Genomic DNA, 17,245 nt, shown 5'->3' with positions numbered 1-17,245 from the left:
TTCAGGGAGCTCTTTTTACTCGGTTTACTGGGAAATTGATCGAAGCAAGCAGGCATGAACCCTAATCTCCGAGACACATTGTCACTTCCCGAAAGCAACATCCACTCACGCCACTGTCTCCCGAGTCAACCTGCTTAAGCTAACTTTGGAATAGATCATGCTGGTGGTACCTAGACGTCCAGAAGGAGCGGTGTCCTGGTGGATACGAATGGACACCGAACTCAAATGATCGCCCGAAACTCACCGTTCATTCAATGTCTCCAATAACGCTAGTCTCCCCGGTCTCTCTCCTCCGATGGGCTTGTGGGTGGATACAATCATATGCTTCCCGTCTCGGAGTCTCGTCAATTCCTCTGAAAACGGTAAAGCGGGCTCCATAAGACAGGCAGACATGAGATGAGTGTCTGTGTTTATGGCTACCAGTGGAGCTATCGCAGCTGCACTACTGCCACACCATGCAGTAATGAGCTCTCTCTCGAAGCACTGGGTGGAGCCCATTTTCACCGCACTATGTGGCATCTGAGCTACTTTAACAGCCAGATGTTCCCCGATCGCCGCTGATATGCACGTGGTCATCGTTACACCATTACAAAAGAATCACCCCTAAGGATCATCCCTACAATGACTGTATCCGAAACATCAGCTATCCCTCACGGATCATGGGTCCTGGTTACGGGAGCGAATAGCTTGGTTGGATCCAATGTGGCCGATCGGCTGCTTAGTCGCGGGTACCGTGTGAGGGGAACCGTACGGAATGCGCAGAGGCACCAATGGCTCGGAGATCATTTCCGTCACAAGTATGGAACTGACAGCTTTGAGCTGGTCCAAATCCAAGACATACAGCGTCCGGGTGCTTTTGACGAAGCGATGAAAGGTCCGTACACACCATATCATCTCCTACGGATATCTCACTGGTCAAACGCTAATGCTTAACCGTGCAATTTATAGGCATGTCAGGAGTAGCACATGTAGTAACCATTTTTGCTGGTCCAAACGATGGTCCAGAGGAGGTATTCAATTCCATCAAACAATTGGATTACAATATTCTTGCCTCCGCGGCCGCTGAGCCCAGCGTGAAGCGCTTTGTCTACACCTCCTCCTGCCAAGCGGCTAACACAATGAGCCTCGATGATCTGAATGGCAAGACCGTGATCACGTCAGAAACTTGGAATGAAACTGCCATACAACGAGCCAAAACGGGGTCTCCTGAGGAATGGAGACGGGGATTCGACATATACAGCGCAAGCAAGGCCTTGGGCGAGCAAGGAGTCTGGGAATGGGTGAAAGAGCACAAGCCTGGGTTCGTGACAAATACCGGTATGCACATCTCTCCGTGCACAGGATATTCTTCCAACACACTAAATCATATTGTCCAGTTCTACCCTCGTTGTGCTACGGTGCCTCTCTCGATCCACAACACCAAGGCTTTCCTTCCACACTACTATGGCCAGCAGCTATCATCAAGAATGAATGGGCCTCAGTTTCTCAGCACGTGAACGCCACTGTCCCAGATGGTACGCATGAACCATATCCGTAACCCCAACCATTACGAGGATGCCGGCTAATTCACCCTGCAGGAGGGTACTGTGTGGGCATTGAAGATGTCGCACTTCTACATGTCGCGGCTTTGACCAATCCTACCGTCCAAAATGAACGCCTGTTCGCGTATGGCTGGCCGTTCTTCTGGAACGATTTGGCTACCATCTATCGAGGAATATTTCCTAACCGCGAGTTGCCGACAGATCTGCCTGCCCGGGATAAGGACGCGGACTTGTTAGACGTTAGACCTTCGAAGCGGTCGGAAGATCTACTGAAAGAGATGGGCAAGCCTGGGTGGAGTAGTCTAAAGGAGATTATTGTGGCTAATGCATATGGTCTGGTTTGAGAGTTACTTCCTGTCAGGAATTGTTCCTCTCAAAGGAAAGCACGATAGTGGCATTCGCACACACAATCGAGCCCTTTCGTACCTATAAGAACCAGATCATAGTGAATCAATGACTATATTAGGTCGCTCAAAACACGTGCATAGTTAAGCATACACACAGCATCAAACATTAAGTCTTCCTGCAAAACAAAACACGCATCAACATCATCTACCGCTTGACAAAATCACTCTCCTGCTCGAGCCAATCCCCAAAGTTCTTCAATCCGGGATGCTTCTTCTTTAGCGCGCCAATATCAACCTGATATCCTTCATCATGGAACCACCTGTACATATACCCCATATCCTTGACAGCGGTTAACAGCAAGGAACACACGAACTGGAAGGTCATGGGTATCCGCTGACCCGTCCTCTGCTGGAACACCTGTGCCAATTGATCGAACGTCAAATCATCTCCCGCCAACGAGATCGCCCGGCCCTTGTACTCATCAGGGTTAAGGAAAGCTTCTGCGCCAAAGTGACCGATGTCACTGACAGCGACCACCTGAAGGGATTTGCCCTTAAGTGCCATTTTCCAGGCTGTCGCAAAGACCTTGCCCAGGAAGCCAGGGACCATGTTGTCCATGAATGCCACGGGGCGCAGGATCGCCCAGTCCATTTCAGTTCCTTTAGCCTTATCCACCAGGTGATGCTCAATGTGATGCTTCCTCAGAAAGTGAGGGACATCGGTCGGGTTGTCCCAGGAACGCTCCCCGCCACGGTCCACAGAGCTGTAGACGAAGTACTTCACTTTTTGCTTAAGGGCTTCATCGACCAATTTCTTTCCCTGTGCTTCCTCGTCGACATTGCTGCCGATGGCCACCTAGTAGAGTCAATCAGTATTTGATCATTGTGATGGTGATTGGAAAAGCTGGGAATCCCCACCTGGACACTAAAGACACCCCAAATCGGAGACGATGTCTGGGCGCGCGCATTGCGAAAAATCTCTGCCGGGTTGTCCAAGTTGCCTTCTACCAGTTTGATGTTGGAAGACAACTGTTTCAGCCGTTGAGCTGAAGCGGAAGAGGAGTCTCGCGTGACGGCTAAGATCTCCAAGGAAGAGTTTCGGGAGACGAGGTTTCGAATGAGAGAACCTCCCTGTTTGCCGGTCGCGCCTGTTATGAGAACCGCGTTCATGGTGGTGGATGTGTTGAGTAGTGGATGCGTGTGATCTTGGTGGTACTATCACTGAGTGATCTACTAGTAGTAAGTAGTAAATAACTGTTGCTGAACTGATGTCCCGCTGGACGGTAGTAGAGCTTCCACGGTGGTATATATAAGGTAGGGAAAGACGCAGACGGACACGGCATGATGTAAACCAATGCGTCTTCTACAACCATCTTCGCATAATCATGAGCATCATCTACAATGATTTTAATCAGCTTCTCGGGCTTCGGTCTTATCATCATTCCCTAAACTGACAGATCAGATCTGTAATCGATTGGTTGTCAAGAGAGGGTTGATTGATCGGAGTGGCTCCCAGCCCCGAGATGACTAAAGCGCCACCCGCTCGGCTTTGAGGTCAAGCCCGATGCTTAATCCTTCCTCTGCTTCTCGTGCACCCATCGCATCTGACAAGTCACCCACAATCCTATGCCATTGATCAGAATAGCTCAGACCAGCAGATGTCAAGTGTGAATTCTAAAAATAAATCGATTTTCAACACCATTCCGCCCAAAGTACAAACCACCAGAGTATGGCACCTGCGCTGCCCGCCCAACTCTTCCCACCATTTTACGAGCATACTGGCCGCCATTTGTGCGATCGCAAGACAGCTTGCAACGGTGAATATGTGCTGTGCAACGATTGAGCCATCTCAAGTTGTGCCGTGGCTAACTGGCCCCGAATCACTCCTCACGGAGACCGAAGAAGTGACCCACAGCATTCCGGGTGGAACATAGAGACGTTGAGTTCCAAACGACTCGATCATGGGGCATATACAGTTATCTATCACGGTTGCTACGATAATCAATGATAATCCGGGCTTACCATATAGGTATATCAAGCAACGGCATAATGAAGTGGATCTTGGTTTATGCATAAATCCTCGATCATTCGATTGGATCCACTTTGTCTTCAAGTTTCCGGCCGGATATTCGGCAACAGACAAACCGACCGGAGCTTAACACTAAGCAGAAACACCCGGCTTCCGATGAATCAACGAGAGTCCCCCAAGTTACATGTAGATAAATACACCCATGGAGCCCATTTCCGGATATCCCAACCTTCGGCATCCCGGCCACACTACCTGTCCAAAACTCTAGCAGCATAACCCCCCCCCCCCAAATCCCAACCATGTCCGGTCTCACAGTCCATCATCTCCGCCTCTCTCAATCCGAGAGAATCACCTGGCTCTGCGAGGAGCTCGAGATTCCCTACACTCTCAAATGCTACAACCGCCAACCGCCCACTCTCATGGCCCCAGATGAGTACCGCCAGCTCCACTGGTCCGGCACTGCCCCCATCATTGAAGACAACGGCGTCGTCTTGGGCGAGACCATGGCCATTATCGAATACATCCTGGCTAAATACGGAAAGGGCCGTCTAGTCTTGACCCCCGACCACCCCAAGTACGCAGACTACGTCTTCTGGCTGCACCGGGCCCAAGGATCGACAATGCCATCCTTCATGGGCATGCTGTTCAGTCGGATGCGCGGTACCCCATCCGAAGAGGACGCTGTTTACAAGATGTCCGAGTCACGGGTGAAAACGACCTGTGAGGAGATGGACCAGCACCTAGCTAAGAACACATACTTGGCTGGTGAGGAGTTCACTGCAGCAGACTGCGTGTCGGTATTCCATTTGACGACCCTGCGGCTGTTTGTTCCCTACAGTCTGGATGAGTATCCTCATATCGTGCGCTATCTGGAGCGTATTGGACAGCGTCCGGCGTACAAGCGCGCCATGGAGAAGGGTGATCCTGATCTGGTGCCTTTGTTGGCGCCGGCGGCGCCTGCTAAATCGCTGTTGTGATTTGCTGTAGTTAGATATGTACATATATGAAGAGAATACACTAGAACATGATTAGATATAGCACTGATGTATGATAATTGGAAAGAGTCAAAGTACAATATTCCCTGAGACACATGGACACCGGACTGATTCTCTGGATTGAGCTTCTTATTTTCACAAAAGAGACAATATTCTCTAGATTTCAGCTGGAGCATTTACGTATCAGGATGACGAAGCGTGTAAATGCAGGTTTGACTACTGGGCATCAGATGCCACGACCGACATTGTTTTAGGTACTATGATATCTCTCGTTGACATATCGGGGACAGATAACTGACTTGTCTCCATTTCCAGCCTGTCCAACCTCACTTACCCGCCTTCCTCCCCATCCTCGCTAGCCAGACCCTGAGATCAAACACACCCTCACTCAACTCCCCCTCATCTCCCACAAACACAAATAAATGTCCACCCTCCCTCCCTGGCTCCTCCCCATCCGTATACACGACCTCACAAGACTCAGCCCGATACCACCCCGTCTCATAATTTGCCAACTTCACTCCATCCTCCACAGAAGGCACATGATACACGACACCTTTGACCACCGAGGTAGAAGTGTCATCCGGTACTAGAGCCGGATACTGTCCCCACAATTTACAAGCGTAGCCTGTTATATATGCAGGTCGTAGATCGATATCTTGATCTGAGTTCAAGGCTAGTATATCTCTTAGCATGTATGGATCCATTAACGTGCCGTAGAGAAAGTATGGGCCTGTTGGGGCTGCTGTGGTGGGTGGAGGAGGTGGTTGGGAGACAGCGAGGGAACGGGGCGGGGCGGTTCGGAGGTTCCGTACGAATGGAGATATTTTGGTGCGAGGGTCTGATGGTGGTGGGGGTGGAGGGGGAGGATTAGCTTGGTTGTCTGGAGCGGACATTCTGAGAATATTGAGGGATAGTACTCCGTAGAATGTGGGAATAGGAGGGAGAGGGAGAGGTTGAGTGTAGCGGGGAATTGACGATGGGGGATCGACGACGGGGAAGCATGGGTTAAGCGCCGACAGCTAAGAATAGACCACCGGTCGATCTCGGGGTTTCAACGTGCCAGACATGCTTATGCACATCTATGATAAGTGATATGGATGCTTTAAGTTAGTTGAGTTATCGACAGTCCACCATAACAGGAATATCTGCTAGACATCCTATTCTAGCCGAGGTATCGAGTGGGCAGATGATGTCCATGCAACACATCTGTTACAGTAAGCGAAAACCAAGCATCAAACATCCCGGGCATAGAAGCTTCTATCGGCTGCTACCGGTCGATAGTGGTATCCGGCTTTGTAACCTTGCAAACCCGGTTGGCACTCCATATCTACACCAAGCACTTCTAACCCTTGCATCCGCGGCAGGGAGGACAGGGTTTTCCAGCATCCAACGCAACAAGACCACCGGCAAAAGCCTGTAAAAGGCCGTGATTTCCAGTTGGACTGGATTCGCTGGCGCAGAATGCAACTCGGACTCGAGCCCGCAATGTAACTCTATGCCATATCAACAATTATACCCCCTATCGTGCACGTCCGAGTCACACAAAGCACCCCCATGGAATGCGGAGTCCCGATGGTGTGCGCCGACAGAACCTGTCAATCTAGCCCAGTGCCGTCTAGACCCTGGTAAACTCGGCTATAGCACATACCAACGCACGATGGCCTCCGTGAGGGAGAGCTCCTTACTTTAAACCGTCGCTGGAGGGGTCATGAAATATTTTTCCGCCACACCGCGACCCTGCGCGATTTTGTCGCAGAACCAGCCAGACTGAGTGGCTTCGGTTGGGTATATAAGCTCACTGACGGGGCCCGTCATGGTAGGAAGTCAACCATGGGGCTCGTTGCGGAAACCCGACAGGCCATCCGGGACTCCCCTCGGGGGGTCTTTAACTGGTATTTGTTGATGAACATTGCCATTTTTGCGCTCTCCGGCATCAGTAGGGGGTTCGATGAAGGTAGATAGTGAAGATCATATGTCATGCAGGGTGCTGATCTTCGCAGCGAATATCGCATCGTTGGTCGTGCAATCTCGGTTTCGGATCAAATTCGGGCTCGGCCAGCAATCCCCCGACGAATATGCCAATACCAAAGGTTGGATTGTGTCCATGTTCACGGCTGGAATGACCTTGGGCTGTCTGCTAGTAAGCTATCTACTCAGAAGGTAGATATATGTCGGGTTAACAGCTACTGTAGTGTTTACCTTTCAATGATCGAATTGGGCGGCGGTGGACGATGCGGCTATCGACCCTAGTATATGTCTCTGGAGTCTTGGGACAGGGCCTCTGTAATGGAAACCTGTCCGGACTGTACGCATCGAGACTGATCGCGGGTCTCGGGGTGGGCGGCTTGACTGTGACCCCACCGATGTATATTTCCGAGGTGCCTAAATGATGCTTGAATGGGGACTGGGAACAGACTGACTTTGTTGCAGGTAGCCCCTAAGACCATCCGCGGGCTCCTCGCAGTTCAATTTGCCGCATGCCAGCAACTAGGGGTCGTTTTTGGGTTCTTTATCAACTATGGCATTACCAAAAACTACGATGGAACAGATATGCAGTGGATGTTCCCCACCTTGATCCAACTGCTCCCTGCAGCAGTCTGGGGACTGGGACTCCTGATCTGTGAAGAATCTCCCCGGTGGCTGCTGTATGTGGGCAGGCGAACTCAGGCAGTAGCGGTACTTGCAAAGCTCCGCCACTTGCCCCCGAGCCACCCAACCGTAGTCGCAGAAATTGCTGTCATGGAATTCCAGATCCTGCAGGAGAGGGAAGCGGCCACGGGCACCTCACAATGGGACCTATTCAAGGAGACGTTTGTCCCGGTGGAGAACCGGCGTCGGTTCTGCCTAGTGATGCTGGCACATCTGTTTTCGCAATGGTCCGGAGGCAATGCCATCACGCAATATTTACCGACAATCTTGGGATACCTGGGCACGTCTGGGGATACCTTGTCCCTAACCACGGGCGTCTATGCCGTGGTCAAATTCACCACCTTGCTGATCTTCTCACTTGTAGTGGTGGATTTTGTAGGCCGACGGCGGTCTCTTATGGCGGGAATCACCCTCCAGATCCTGACGTTGGTATATCTCGCTTGTTATCTTGGGATATCCCGAGAGATGTCGACGACGACCCTCCTGCACGCGGCCAGCGCGACGCAGGCCTCGAAGGCGGCGATCGCCGCCATCTTTGTGCATGGGGTTGGGTGGGTGATCGGATGGTTCTCGATGCCCTTCCTGATCGGATCGGAGATCTTTCCCATCCGGATCCGATCGCTGGCCTTGTCGATGGGGATGGCGGGGCACTGGCTGTTCGCGTTTGGGTGCACGCGCGCGACGCCCCGACTTGCTAGAAGTGATGGAGGAGTGGGGAGCCTTTGCATTTTTTGCGTGCATCTGCCTTGTGTCGCTGGTGTACGTGTTCTTTGCGATGCCAGTAAGTGAACCAACTCCCCGATATGACGATGGAAGAAGGGAGAGACGTAACGGCGGGGGTCTGACAGCGCACAGGACACAACGGGCCGATCGCTAGAGGCACTGGATGGACTGTTCCAACGACCGTGGTACACGGTTTATCAGGTAGCGTATGCGAAGGAGGAGGACGAGGAAATCGAGGTGCAAGCGATACAGGAACGGGGAAAGTCGGAGTTGGCGATAGAAGCATAAAGCAAGTGGGCCACCATCGATGGGCGATGATGGTGGTGCAACTGATCCCATCTTTTCTACTTTGTATGTTGTATCATGAACCACGTGGGGGTTGTTGTGAGACTAGTAGATCAAGAGTAGAACAACACGAATCATGGGGAATAATGCATAGCCACTCGGGTGTTATGGTCGGGTATAAGTTGAATAAACTCTGGGGAGGGGAAGGACGCATGCGATGCGACTGCAACCCCAAGAAAGTAAGACAAGAAAGGAGACCCTGAGGATAAAGAAAAAGAAGCGATTGGTGGAGGAATCCGAGATACTTTCTGACCAGACCTTAAAAGACAGTCACTTCAGGAAGGCCAGCCGAGCAGTGCGACCAACGGCTTTCCATTCATTGGCCTGCGGTCGATTAAGCTTGGCCGGAGGGGGGAGAAAGACAACAGCAACAACTGACTCAAGTCGGATGGAGTTCGTATTGATATATAGTTAGTTATAGTCATATACCAAGAAGTAACAGTCATGATAAGAATGTACTAGTGGTTACACCAATGCCAGCCATGTGGAAAGGGGGGAATCCAGCCATGATGGCCCAAACCCGAGTACTACAACAAGATATGTCATACCATATCCACCAGATGCAGATTGGAAAGAAAAGTCAAGCTTTGGAGATGATGCATGCATGCAAACAACGGTTTTTCTTCTTCTTCTTCTCCGTTCCTCGACTCGCACAGACCGCGAAAAGAACCACAGACCGGCCCTCCCATCCGACCCAGGGTTTCGTCAGTTGGTCTCCTCCATCTTGAAACGAGGTGGAAAGAAGGCTAGACACTACTAATTAACTAAAACTAATTACCAAGAAGTTAACTAACTAACTTCAGACCCTGCTTGATGTCATCCCTGGTGGATATTTCGGATATTAATAACCGGTGTCCGAGTTAGTGTGTCTCCATCTCAAATCTCCATCTCCATCCTTAATCCCAATCTCCGCGTCCTCCGCCGCAATCTGGCTTCCTTCCTCTTCTTCCCTTTTCCGTTTCCCTCTCTTCTACTTCTCTCTCGTATTTTCTATCTGGAGAGATCCCATTCTCCTCCACATCTTCTTTGTCTCTCCTGGGTCTGACCTCCACCACTCACTTCCCATGCGCCATTCCCGGCGACACCCGAGCCATGGCGGAGGGAATGCGCGACGAGCAAGAAGGGCCATCGCGGGCCTCGACCGTGCCCGCCATCATCACCACCAACGCCTCGTCTTCCAGCATCATTCATCACGACTTGTCCACCTCCGCCTCCAATAGTCCGACCATCTTCAATCGCGGCGATCACAGCCCCAGCTCTCCCAATCCCAGTTTCCTCCGCTCTTCACAAAGTTTTCCTATCGGTACGTCCCAATTTCAGCTCATACTAGTACTACTACATGACTTCTTCCTCTGCCTCCCGCTGTCTCGCCCGGTCGCGCTGGCCAGTCATCTTCTTTCCACACCCTCCGATCGGACCCGATCGATCAAATCCCAATTGTGAGCATCGTTGGCTTACTATTCCTCCGCTCCGGGGGGATTATCCTGTGCAGGTTCCGCCTCCGATGTGACCGCTACGTCAAACGGATACCAGCAGCATGCCAGAAAGGATTCCCGCGCCCTTCCGGCTGCCAGCAACGGCTCCGTCAAGAATCTCGCCTCCTCCCCGACGTTTGCCCAGTCCAGCGCCGACTCGAGCGCCATCGATCCCCTGTCTCAAGTAAGGCTCATACCGTGTCACTGTGTGTCTCTGGAATCGCACCAGCGGGTTGATTGACTCTGTGCGTCGCGATAGCATATCATTAAAAGAACCAACACCCAAAAAACCATCCCGTTGAAGCTGTTAGGAAGAGCCTCCACCGAGGCGGAGCTGGGCGGCAGCGACCCACGCGCCTCGTTGGACCATGGCTCTGCTCGCGGAGAGACTGCGCTGCATACGAAGCCTTCGAAGGAGAAGAAGTAAGCGCCAGCTGGCCTCCCCCGGCTCCGAGTCAGCCAATGTTTCCCCCCAACTCCCCGAGGCTGACGGCGTGACCCCGCATTGTGTCACCCGTCGCTCGTTGCTTCTTGTCCCATGCAGTTTGTGCCCCAGGAACCTAAATAGCTAACTCGGTGGGCCTGCCTCATAGGAAAGGAGTGTCCTTCCTGAGTCGAATCATCCCTGGCAAGAAGAAGGCCCAGTTCCCGGACGACGAGGACGATGTCTCTGAACCCGAAACCAGCCGCATGGATCCCGACGCTGCCGCTCAGCCCATAGGCTTCGTACCGCGATTCCCTCCCCCGCCGAAATACATCCGCGTGCGCGCACACTACAAGAAGGAGAAGACGTTTAACCGGGTCTTCCTGGCTCAGGAGCTGGACGGCGCCGACGACTCGGCCAGCGTCTCGGACCATGACGCAGTCTCCACAGCCGGCCCGCAGAATGAGAGATATACGGGCAAAGCCATCTGGGCCCTGGTGTTTTCCAATGATGGCAAATACATGGCTGCCGCCGGGCAGGACCGCAAGGTGCGCGTCTGGCAGGTCGTGGCATCGCCGGAGGATCGCAGCCCCAGTGAGCCGGAGAGCGACGACGATGCGCCACGACTAAACGCGCAAGTGTTCAAACCCCAACCGATCCAGGTGTACGAGGGCCACACCGGCAGTATCCTGGATCTCAGCTGGAGCAAGGTACCATGAAAACTGACTATAGGCGGTGCAATGCGTAGCATCACTAATGCGGGCGACAGAACAATTTCCTGCTTTCCTCCTCCATGGACAAGACCGTCCGGCTGTGGCATGTCAGCCGACCCGAGTGTCTGTGCTGCTTCCAACACAGCGATTTCGTCACCTCCATCCAGTTCCACCCGCGCGACGACCGGTTCTTCCTGGCTGGGTCGCTGGATACGAAACTGCGACTCTGGAGTATTCCGGACAAGAGCGTGGCCTTCGTGGCCACGGTCCCCGACATGATTACAGCGGTGGCATTCACGCCGGACGGACGACATTCGATCTCGGGCAGTCTGAACGGACTGTGCAATATCTACGAGACAGATGGCCTCAAGGCGGTTGGACAGATCCATGTGCGCTCGGCTCGCGGTCGCAACGCCAAGGGCAGCAAAATCACCGGAATTGACACCATGTCGTTGCCACATGGCGACCCCCACGGCGACGTCAAACTGCTAATCACCAGCAACGACTCCCGCATTCGACTCTACAACTTTCGCGACCGCACGCTCGAGGCCAAATACCGAGGGAACGAGAACACGTGCAGCCAGATCCGCGCCTCATTCAGCAATGACGGGAAACATATCATCTGCGGCAGTGAGGATCGCCGCACCTATGTCTGGCCGGTGGGGCCCGTGGAGAAAGACGCCGACAAACGGGCTGTGGAGGTCTTCGATACGCAATCCGCCCTGGTGACGGCCGCCATCATGGCGCCCAGCCGCGCCAAACAAGTCCTAGGATTCTCCGAGGATCCCATCTATGATATCTGCAATCCGCCTCCCGTGACGCTCGTCAGTCAGGCCGACAAGGAGAACGGACGAGCGAACCGCATGTCGGCCGCCAGCAAGCTCGCGCAAGACTCTCCGACGTTCATGTCGCGCTCGACACACCCAGATGGAAATATCCTCGTCGTGGCGGACTACGCCGGGAAGATCAAGGTCTTGCGACAAGACTGCGCCTATCAGAAACGGCGCTACGACAGCTGGGACACGCATTCCACGATCTCGCGACGCATCCTGCGACGCACCAACTCGGCGCGCCACAGTATTGCCTCCTCCATCGGCAAGGATTCGATGAAGACGACGCCGTCGGACCGCATCATTTCATGGCGCAACTCTGTTATTCGACATGGCAACCGCTCGGGCATGCGTACGCCGCGCACCCGCAGCCCGTCTCCCCACAAGTCACTGCGTGACACTCTGCCGGGCTACGCCAGCCCAGGACGAGTCTCGACGGGAGCACGACCCGATTCGCGCTCCATCTATACGACTTCCCCGACGCCCTCCGCATATAAAAACTCCATGGACAGTCGACGGTCCAGCGCAGACACCACTCGCAATGGGCACAACGGTGTTGCAGTGGACAGCCCGCAGCGCGGCGCCGGGTCCACCTGGTTCCCCAAGGGCGGAGACAAGGATAACCCGCTCTGGCTACAAGGGGAGCAGAGCTACGCGTTCTACAACAAAATCGCGCACGATGCGATGACGGTGCAGAGCCGCAAGCGAACCGAGGGCAACGGACTCCTCACTCCGAATCGACTGTCGGTGCCGGGGGAGCGCCAAATGAGCCTGGGCAGCGCGCTGAGCAGCGACTATGCGTCGTCCAACGGGGACGGGGAAGACGGCGAGGTGTTGAAGTGCGATAATTGCCGAGGGACGAATTTCCGAGCGACGAAAGCGAGGAATGGAAAGCAGCGGTTAGTGTGTGTGCGATGCGCACGACCTATCAGCTGATGCACAGTGTATATGATGTTGGATTAGGACGAGTTTTGGATATGGGATGATTGATGTATATGAGCATGTAATTAGCTGTGTATGTATGTACAATAGCCTACAGGATAACAGTAGGCATAACTATACGAGGGACGACTGACGAATAACGATCGAATTGGACCATTAATAGTTATTAGAGTAGTATGTCAAGCTGTAGCATACTAAGTAAACCGATAGGTTTGTTCAAGCTGTCAAACGGGCTGCGGCACACACACCGCCCGCTAGCTAAACCACCACCTAACCACCAACTCTGAACTTCCACCTCCGAGCGGGCGCCGCAAAACACCAGAAATAATTACAGCTTCAGATCACACCCACCTTCCTACCACACATTCCTCCACCCTCACACCCTCGTCTCTTCAACCAAACCGATCCTCGATCTTATACCTCCCCACTCAGAGGGAATCTAAACCCGCCAAAATGCCATACCTCCCAACCTCCCAATCCTACCTCGAACAATCCTCTCTCCTCCTCCAAGCCTACCCAGACACGGTACATGATTCCCTTACCCCGAGTCTCTCAACAAAACATCTACTACCAAATTGATACTAACACTGGTTTCTGCAGAGAATCACAACAAAATACTCATTCCCGCGCACAACATCCACCTCCACATCCACAAAACAACAGCAACAACAACCACCCACCTCAACAGAAGACACCGAACCCAAGCCCCGCATCGCCACGCTCGAACTCAAAACCTATCACCCGGGATCAGGCATCTGTTTGAAATACCGCACGAACAAGGGCGCCGAGGTGGGCCGGTTGATCACCTCGTTGGGGAAGTTGGCGGCCGGGGCTGATGTTGAGGGGTTGGGATTGAGTAATCCTACTGCTGCTGCTGCTCCTGCGGATGTGGAGATGGGGGATGCTCTTGCTCCTCCTGCTGGTGCTGCTGGTGGGAATGGAGAGGGGCAGACGGTGGTAGCTGGGGATAGTAGTAATGCTGGTGGTGCTGGGAAGGGAGGGAAAGGGAAGAAGAAGGGGGGGAAGGGGAAGAGGTGATTAATTGATTTATCTATCTATTTCTTTTTTCCTCTCTAGCTGGCTATTTATTCATTACTTTCTGTTTCTTGAGGTGTGCATATTTATTTTTATTTTATATAAAGGTTTGGTGGTGAGGATTCATGTTCATGATCATAGCTGGGAGATATCCGTATCTATTTAATCGCTTGCATTCACATGTTTTCTTGAAGTTAGGACATTTGAATGGTATAAGTACGAAGTATCCTAGGTGATCTACGGATTATCAGAAATAGTCAATATAGAAAATATCCAATGTACATTTCTCTAAATACAAGAGTCAAGCATTAACATTATAAGAAAAAGGAAAAGAATCAATCCCATCCAATGAACGCCAATCCCATGCGTATAATCAAATATCCTCGTAAACACCCAGAATCAAACATATCGTGGCTGGTGCCAACAACCGGGTATAGTGGCATCATTTTTTCGGTGTTTAGAAGTCTTCATCGAAGCTGAGGCCGTTGCTGTTGGTCTTGACCTCCTCTTCCTTCTTCGTGCTGGCCATGACACCAGCCTTCTGGTAGTCACCTACCCGCTTCTCGAAGAAGTTGGTCTTACCCGCCAGCGAGATCGACTCCATGAAGTCGAAGGGGTTGGTGGCGTTGTAGTACTTCTTGTTGCCGAGGGCCACCAGCAGGCGGTCCGCGACAAACTCGATGTACTGACACATCAGCTTGGAGTTCATGCCCAGCAGAGCAACGGGCAGAGCGTCAGTCAGGAACTCCTGCTCAATGCCGACGGCCTCGACGATGATGTCTTCAACAACCTGTTTGCTGGGGCGGTTGTTCAGGTGGGAGAACAGCAGGCAAGCGAAGTCGGTGTGCAGACCCTCGTCACGAGAGATGAGCTCGTTGGAGAAGGTGAGACCAGGCATGAGACCACGCTTCTTGAGCCAGAAGATGGAAGCGAAGGAACCGGAGAAGAAGATACCCTCAACGGCAGCGAAAGCAACGAGACGCTGAGCGAAGGTCGACTCCCTGTCCTGGATCCACTTAATGGCCCAATCGGCCTTCTTGGCAATGCAGGGGACTGCAGCGGTTAGCATCCATTGACCAATCACAACCCCGGTTGGAGGTACATACTAGTATCAATAGCGTCGAAGAGGTAGGTGCGCTGCTTGGGCTCCTTGATGTAGGTATCAATCAGGAGAGAGTAGGTCTCGGAGTGGATGTTCTCCATCATGATCTGGAATCCGTAGAAGCAACGAGCCTCGGGAACCTGGACCTCGCCGCTGAAGCGCTCGACAAGGTTCTCGTTGACAATGCCATCGGAGGCAGCGAAGAACGCGAGAACGTGGGAGATGAAGTAGCGCTCGTCGTCGTTCAGGCGGTTGTGCCAGTCGTGCAAATCCTTGGACAGATCAATTTCCTCGGCGGTCCAGAAAGAGGCCTCGGCCTTCTTGTACATCTGCCAGATCTGTAGGGTGCGAGAATGCGGCGTTAGCGCACATGCCAATTGTTGCGGGGCGGGAAGCGCAAAATTCCACTTTACGCGTGACGCGTAACGGACGTGTCACTCACCTCATGGTACTTGATGGGGAAAAGGACGAAACGGTGGGGATTTTCCTGAAGCAGAGGCTCGCTGGCCTCCATCTCCTTGATACCGGGCGCAACCTTGGGGGCTTCGACGGGCTTCTCGACGGGCTTGTCGGCAGTCACGTCAACGGCGGCAGGCGCGTTCTCCTTGCCACCGAAATTGAGCTTCTTGACAGGCGAGTCGCTCATCTTGAGGTTCTCGAGGGAGGAAGCAGCCTATGGAAGCAACGCGTGTTAGCTTATCTGCCTTTAATTACGCGTCGAAAGTGGGAGGCGAGAGACGTGACATCACATACCTGCTTGGAGGGAGTGAGTTGTACAGACATTGTGTTGGGTGTGTGTGAGTGAAAGAGATAAAAGTAGAAGAGGAATTGATCACACAGACACAGAAACACTCCTATAGACTGAGCTGGTGGTGGGATGTGAAGAAAAAGAGCTGCAGCGAGGGAGGGCGAGACGACAAGAAATACTCGCCGGCAGACGAGGACGTGATCCTTAGCGCGACGGGCGAGTCACGTCGCACGTGACTTGGCGCGACTTTTGCCCCGGTGGCTGGCGGGAACAACTATTGATCCGGGCGGGTTGTTGATGTTCGGCGCGTCCATCACGTCTCAGCCTCCATCCACAATGACTTCCCACGGCGCTATCACACCACCGGCTGGGTTCTCATCCGGTGTTGCGATCTCCACTGATCCATCATTACCGTATCATTAGCTGCAAGACCTTGCAGCAGGTTTCCATAATGGTCCTCTCCACATTCCTAGAGAAGCGGGTGCCTGGAGAGCAGGTACGGAGCATGTCGATGCCTGCCTTAGTAGTCAGTGACTAGTCGCGTCTCGTAACCAGCTACTATCTTATCTGATCGAACTCCCATCTCTGAACCCCTCGATCGATCCTGTCAATATGTTCAATCTATGTCTCTATTCCCTACCCAGTATATATTTTATAAGAACTGATAGTCCTTCCTACCAAATAATGCCAGTTGTTTGATACTTGTCTTCGTGTCCATCTCCTAGCCCACTCATACCGTACCTTACATGCTTACCAGTTCCTGCAGCTGCTTAGGTACTCTTTACGACATCATCAATAAGCCGAGCTCATCCGCAATCTCCACTCGGCTTAATCCGAGCTGAACAGAAATTTTTGGATCACCGACCCCGAGTTGGGTTGCTCCGACGGCCAAGAGAGTCTGTGCTGAACGCGTCGCGTCGGCTTCCTTCATGCACATTGGCAGCTGTCCCGCACCCACCACGGATTTACGGATGTTTGGACCCCAATAATAGAGGATCCTTGCTTCTCCTTTCCCACTTGATTCTAGATCCTGCTGGCTGAGCTGACCCGAGTGGGGGCTTACAGCCTGATCGGTGTTGTGTCTTTGCAGTGTGGTGATGACGTTACAGCTGCGACGCGTCGGAGCCCTGCTGCAACATGATCATCCTTGGTTAGGTTAGGTTTATGTACAAAGCTCCGTACAGTAGACAAGAAAATTCGTTTCCTTTGACTGCAAAATAAAGAGCCGGATTGCTGTCGTCCCTTTTCAGGGAAATCGTTGACTAAGTCTCGTTGTTTACTTTCTCTACACCGGATCGTGTATGGACTGTTCCATCGGCACCAAACACGACGCGTTGCATCCCGAGC

At 52.7% G+C, this 17,245-nt stretch overlaps 7 protein-coding genes across 7 annotated transcripts; 4 read left to right on the top strand and 3 right to left on the bottom strand.

Annotated features, from left to right (window-relative positions):
• Window positions 1-621: 621 nt before the first annotated feature.
• Window positions 622-1,885, top strand: An14g06930 (uncharacterized protein; the record flags this gene model as incomplete). The annotated part of the gene is made up of 4 exons (XM_001401279.1): window positions 622-874; window positions 949-1,317; window positions 1,377-1,514; window positions 1,578-1,885. 4 exons carry the CDS (start codon window positions 622-624, stop codon window positions 1,883-1,885), a joined length of 1,068 nt encoding a protein of 355 aa, XP_001401316.1.
• Window positions 1,886-2,093: 208 nt separating this feature from the next.
• Window positions 2,094-3,058, bottom strand: An14g06920 (uncharacterized protein; the record flags this gene model as incomplete). Its single annotated transcript, XM_001401278.1, has 2 exons — window positions 2,094-2,744; window positions 2,807-3,058. The coding sequence occupies 2 exons, from the start codon at window positions 3,056-3,058 to the stop codon at window positions 2,094-2,096; spliced, it is 903 nt and encodes a 300-aa protein (XP_001401315.1).
• Window positions 3,059-4,216: 1,158 nt separating this feature from the next.
• An14g06910 (uncharacterized protein) lies at window positions 4,217-4,894 on the top strand (the record flags this gene model as incomplete). Its single annotated transcript, XM_001401277.1, has 1 exon — window positions 4,217-4,894. The coding sequence occupies one exon, from the start codon at window positions 4,217-4,219 to the stop codon at window positions 4,892-4,894; it is 678 nt and encodes a 225-aa protein (XP_001401314.1).
• A 234-nt stretch (window positions 4,895-5,128) lies between these two features.
• Window positions 5,129-5,805, bottom strand: An14g06900 (uncharacterized protein; the record flags this gene model as incomplete). Its single annotated transcript, XM_001401276.3, has 2 exons — window positions 5,129-5,169; window positions 5,247-5,805. The coding sequence occupies 2 exons, from the start codon at window positions 5,803-5,805 to the stop codon at window positions 5,129-5,131; spliced, it is 600 nt and encodes a 199-aa protein (XP_001401313.3).
• Window positions 5,806-6,742: 937 nt separating this feature from the next.
• On the top strand, window positions 6,743-8,438 carry An14g06890 (uncharacterized protein; the record flags this gene model as incomplete). The annotated part of the gene is given in 4 exon segments (XM_059744382.1): window positions 6,743-6,866; window positions 6,913-7,052; window positions 7,105-7,290; window positions 7,343-8,438. Coding segments are annotated over 4 exon segments (1,546 nt in total), but the record flags the coding sequence as incomplete, so codon positions are not given.
• A 1,283-nt stretch (window positions 8,439-9,721) lies between these two features.
• Window positions 9,722-14,051, top strand: An14g06880 (uncharacterized protein; the record flags this gene model as incomplete). The annotated part of the gene is made up of 8 exons (XM_059744381.1): window positions 9,722-9,932; window positions 10,122-10,288; window positions 10,364-10,527; window positions 10,698-11,238; window positions 11,298-12,970; window positions 13,035-13,086; window positions 13,272-13,538; window positions 13,614-14,051. The coding sequence occupies 8 exons, from the start codon at window positions 9,722-9,724 to the stop codon at window positions 14,049-14,051; spliced, it is 3,513 nt and encodes a 1,170-aa protein (XP_059604703.1).
• Window positions 14,052-14,505: 454 nt separating this feature from the next.
• Window positions 14,506-15,933, bottom strand: An14g06870 (uncharacterized protein; the record flags this gene model as incomplete). Its single annotated transcript, XM_001401273.3, has 4 exons — window positions 14,506-15,101; window positions 15,155-15,488; window positions 15,593-15,823; window positions 15,904-15,933. The coding sequence occupies 4 exons, from the start codon at window positions 15,931-15,933 to the stop codon at window positions 14,506-14,508; spliced, it is 1,191 nt and encodes a 396-aa protein (XP_001401310.1).
• Window positions 15,934-17,245: the final 1,312 nt, after the last annotated feature.

This window comes from Aspergillus niger (assembly GCF_000002855.4).
Source record: "Aspergillus niger supercontig An14".
Classification (NCBI taxonomy): domain Eukaryota; kingdom Fungi; phylum Ascomycota; class Eurotiomycetes; order Eurotiales; family Aspergillaceae; genus Aspergillus; species Aspergillus niger.
The sequence above is the reverse complement of the archived record's forward strand: the minus strand, read 5'-3'. Positions and strand labels throughout refer to the sequence as shown.